Raw genomic sequence first — 4,715 nt, 5'->3', positions numbered from 1 at the left:
TTTATGGAGAAAAAGAAATTGTGTATGTTTGCCTCTTATTTCATATGGCTCTTTAAGGTATGGGTAATGAACTTGGAAGAAGGCACCACTCTGGAATTATCCCAGCCATAAGTCCAAGCTGGGGACAGGGAAGAAGGGCAGAAGGGTGCCAGCCCTGAATGGGCAGTGGGGGTGGGGATGAAAAGACTTGAAGATTAGCAAAACCAGCAATCTGTCTGGGCATTGAAGAGGCCTCAGACATCCCAGGGTAAGGACAGAGAGGAGCTAGTTGCCCTGCTGAGCCTCCTGAGGATGCACAGGATGCAGGTTCTCTCTGATGTTTGCACAGACACTGCGCTGCCTCATGGCATGAAGGAATTCCCCACTCCTTCCCTTGCCCAGGAAATTGGCCCTGCAACTTTTTGAGGCTGAGCTTGTGTCAGTGAAGTGAGCTGGCTGTGGGGCTGATACCACTAGCAGTATTAACAGTGGTCTGAGGAATTACCTAGCCTCTGGCCAATTGGTGTCTCTGAATCCTGGGTCTGGCCACCTAGGATCCTAACCATATTGTTTTTTCTCTGTCTGACTTGCAGAAAGTGCTGCCAGAAGCCCACACTGATCCCATAGTCGTTGAGGAATCAAAGCTGTGAAATGGAGGGGTGGCAGAGCTGGGAGATACAGCCCCCCTCATTCTCACCTTTGCTGCCTGCACCGTGCTCCTGTGACATGCACCACATGATAGGGGTGGCAGCCTCAGGACAGGAGCCCAGTGAACTGCTTGTGGAGAGTGTGACAGCAAAACAAGAAGTGGGGGTTGCTCTCTTCAGTTACACCTTTACATCTTGCTGTTTTGGAGACTTTACTGCTTGGGAGAAAAAGTTGTGAAAACCCACTGTTTCCCACCCCTCTACCACCATGTATGCTTGAAAAAGGCACGTGCTGAGAAAAGCCACAGTACCAGGCTAGCCCTGAGCACATGAGGGTGGCAGATTGCACGTGGCTCTGTCTCCTCTCACAGGCAAGCTGTGACATGGAATGCAGAAGCTGGGCCACACTTTCTTGGTGAGCAGTCCTGGAAGAGCTTTCAGCTGGCTCTCAGGAAGAGGGATTGCTCTGCTTTGGTGCCCATGATGCTCTGTGTTGCACAGGAGATGGTAGAGGCCTCAATACATCACCAGCAAGTGCAAAGCAGTGTTGGCCACTGCTAGCTCTGTTTTTATTATGTGGCTTTCCCAGACGAAGCACTCTTAGTCTGGATAAACCTCTGCTCAGAATCACTGATGTTCCTATATATTAGGAGTAATTGAGGGATACCAATATGCCTCCTCCTACCTGGAGGCAAGAACTAACTAGTTCTGCAGCCTAAGCCTAGCTCATCACTACATTAGCAACAGGAGCAAATCAAACCACAAGTTCCCTGGGCTGAGGACTGTGTCTTCCTCCTTAATGGTAAAGTGCCTTTTGCATGTTTCAACAGTACATAAAAACTTTTGTGAAGTGTTACATTGAGAAAACCAGCCAAGGTTGTGTTGCTCTTCACAGTCACAGAGGGGGGTATGATGGGAAACCAGATTTGCTCCAGTGTAGAAGCTTCCCACTTTATAATAGACAACAGGAGAAGCTGCCCTCTTACCAGCATTTGTGTCTTACGGACACTGCCCATTTGTATGTTCTTTATCTTCTAAGCACAAATCTAGATCCTTGTATTGCTTCTCCTTCCTTTCCAGCATGCCACCCCTGGTGGAGACATCAAGTGTCCTTATACTTCTTAAATTGTGCAGCTATTCATGTATCATTTGGGGGAAAAGAATGAAAACTGCAATGAGGTGGAATGGTTAAAAATACTCCTGACATACCATTTTTAGCATTTTTGGGGTGAAATTATAACAGTCTTTTGATACATTCAAGTACTATCTTTGATAGTTTGGGATTGAGAATGAGGGTTTAGAATAGTTTTTCAATAGCAGTTTTAATGTAAAATGAAAGCATTTGAAGTGTACAATGAAACCTGACACATTCATATTAAATGGTTTTAATCTGGCTCTTCTAATGGCCTGAAATGTTTTGCAGAATGGAAAAATCATTTCTGCCCATTGCTACTGCTGTGCTCTTTTCCTCTCTTCTGTGTTTTTCCTTTCTTCTGCATGTGAATTGTCTTCCCAGCTTGGAGTTCCTGCTGGTTCCTTCCTACTTTCTGTATGCTGCGCATCTGTGTTGGACATTATTTTGTCTAGGTCTAAGCAACCTGCTCCTGTTTTCTCTATCTGTAGTTACAGCTCACTACACAGGTAGCTTTGTCCTTGCTCACAGATGCATAGTTTGAGTTTGCTGTCACCAGCATGCTGAGGAAGAGAGCTGCAACAACCCTCTTCTGTGTGTGTGATGTGCGAAGTCAGACCTGGAGCTTTGTGGGAAGGAGTCAGGGAAAGGTAAGTTTGCTGTAAAGAGAGATGATGTATCCTGCAACATACAGTAGAAACTGCTGTTGGCTCTGAGGTTATACATGCTCTACCCACTGCTGTGTAGAAGAAAGATAAACATAGCACACCGCAGTTTTCTGTTATTTATTAGAAATGGCTCCTGAGGAGCACACACATGCAAGTTACACAACAGTGCCAGGAGTAGCACCTGTTTTCTCTTTCTGGTCCAAAGGGTTCAGTGAATCCCGGATAGCTCTACATGTTCTCCCCACAGGTACACCAGGAGAGAAGTTCTTGGTGTACTGGGCATGCCTGAGACTTTGGCTGCTATCCAGGGAGTCAGTCACCAAATGCTCCCCACGAGCTTTGACACAAACTCCTCTGGGACTTGGTCTTTGACATCAGTCAGTTGAAATGTTGTCTAGACAAGAAAACAACACTTGGTAATGAACAGTGATCCACGAGTGGGACTGGTGGTCTGGAGAAGCTGAGCTGAGCTTTAGTGGAAGTCTGGCAGTGAACACAGGGGATGACACTGACCTACACGGAGCCCACAGCTTCAGTTTTTCTTCTTGTTTTGTGACACTGCCTCTACCTCCAGGTACTGCAGCCCAATCAACATCCCCATAATGGAGAAACCTGTGATGGAGATACAGAATGACTTGTGTAGAAAATGCTGGACAAGAGATGAGATGTTCCCTTCCACCATCCCCTCCCTGCCCTGAGCTCATAGCCACAAGGGGTATTTTTATTGCGAGGGGGTGTCATAGTTCCAAGGAGAGCTTGTGGGGGGATGATACAGAGCTCTACTTACTTGCTACCATGAGGGGTGCCATAACTCCAACTGTCAAGGCTGCAGTGTGGTAAATGAAGACCTCGGAGAGGAAGTGAACAAGGGCCAAAAAGAAGGTAAAGAGTGTGATGTGATAGAGGCTGTTGGAGAGCAGAAAAAAAGAAGTTATCATAGTATGGGCTCAGTGGAAAAGAGGCAAACCCACATGCTGCCCTGTGTGCCCTCACTGTGGCAGCACAGAGGGCACTTGGTCACATGCCTAGTGAGATGCAAAAACTCCCTGGGCAACAGCTGAGGAGTGTTGGGGCAGCATGTTCAATAGTGCATTGAAAGTCAGTCATTATCTGGCCTGAAGGCAGGTGAAGAAGGAAGAGCAAGAGCAGGGCACCAGTGACGCGATAAGTATGTGCACACACAAAAAAAAGGTGAGAAGTTCTATTCATCTCAGCCTCTGGTGAGATGAATAGAACTGGGATGACAGGACTTGGCTGCCTCCAGGCTGCATCACCCAACACATGTTCCCACCTGTGCTCTGCTACCCTCTAGGGGCCACAGCTGTTGAAAGGGAGCAGGTCCGAGAGATGCAAGATAAAACCCCTCTAAGGAAAACTGACTTCATGGTAATTGGCACTGCCACACACCCTAGAAGTCATAATTGAGTCCCTCCACCTCTCTACCTCAGACAAGCCCAGGCAATCCAAGGACATACTGCTAGGTGAACAGTGACTCCTGCTGTGGAGCTGAGGGAAGCATTGACAGAATGTGTGCTAGCACCCTCCAGTAAAGGCTTTGTCTAGCACAGACCCCAAGTCAGCCTGCTTGGAAATCCCTCTAAGAAATATTTCTGTTAGCACAGGGATAAATGACCTGCCTCCCACCTCAACATCAGGCTGCACCTCAGGCCTTGTCCTCAGCCCCAGGCACGAGAGTATGGAAGAAAGCAGTGAGTTAAGACCACTGCAAGGTGTGTCTCAATCTGCCACAATTTTTAGCTAAGCTGTCATAGTGACAGAAGTACTGAGCATCAGTCAGACCACAGCATTAGCAACTGTTTCATTAACAGAGCAGCAGCGCTATCAGAAGAAGCTTTCCAAGCTGGAGCTCAGAAATTTGTGACAGTAAGTTCTAAGATCTACTGATTTCTACCTGAGCTAAGAGCAGCAATCAAACGCACAGGCTGTCCCCACAGAGGGAGGAAGGAGCAGCAGTTAACACACAAATCCTGCAGTGCTATTTGAGCTTTGTCAGGGGAATGTTTCCAACACTACCGAGAGTTCTGGAACAGCTTTTTGCTTCCCCCCCCCCTGCGCTAGCCGCTCAGGTTGTGAGTAGCAAGCAAACCCAGACACTCTCGGTGCTGCTTTACGTACGTCCTGTTGCGGATGTCGATGGCGCAGAGGCAGCGGATCACCGAGGCCAGCAGGGTCCAGACGCCGAAGGTCCGAGCCTGGAGCCCGTTCACTGCGCAAAGAAGGGGAGCACATGGAGACCGCGCGCGGCGCCGCCTGACCCCGAGCACGGCC

At 48.2% G+C, this 4,715-nt stretch overlaps 1 protein-coding gene across 1 annotated transcript; it reads right to left on the bottom strand.

The window, feature by feature from the left end:
- Positions 1–2,958: 2,958 nt before the first annotated feature.
- Positions 2,959–4,653, bottom strand: LOC103797042 (chromosome unknown open reading frame, human C14orf1; the record flags this gene model as incomplete). The annotated part of the gene is made up of 3 exons (XM_009069237.1): positions 2,959–3,038; positions 3,214–3,332; positions 4,563–4,653. Coding segments are annotated over 3 exons (290 nt in total), but the record flags the coding sequence as incomplete, so codon positions are not given.
- Between the last annotated feature and the right edge of the window lie 62 nt (positions 4,654–4,715).

This window comes from Acanthisitta chloris, unplaced genomic scaffold (assembly GCF_000695815.1).
Source record: "Acanthisitta chloris isolate BGI_N310 unplaced genomic scaffold, ASM69581v1 scaffold18532, whole genome shotgun sequence".
NCBI classification, from domain to species: Eukaryota; Metazoa; Chordata; class Aves; order Passeriformes; family Acanthisittidae; genus Acanthisitta; species Acanthisitta chloris.
Note: the sequence above shows the minus strand (reverse complement) of the source record. Positions and strands in the feature narration are given on the sequence as shown.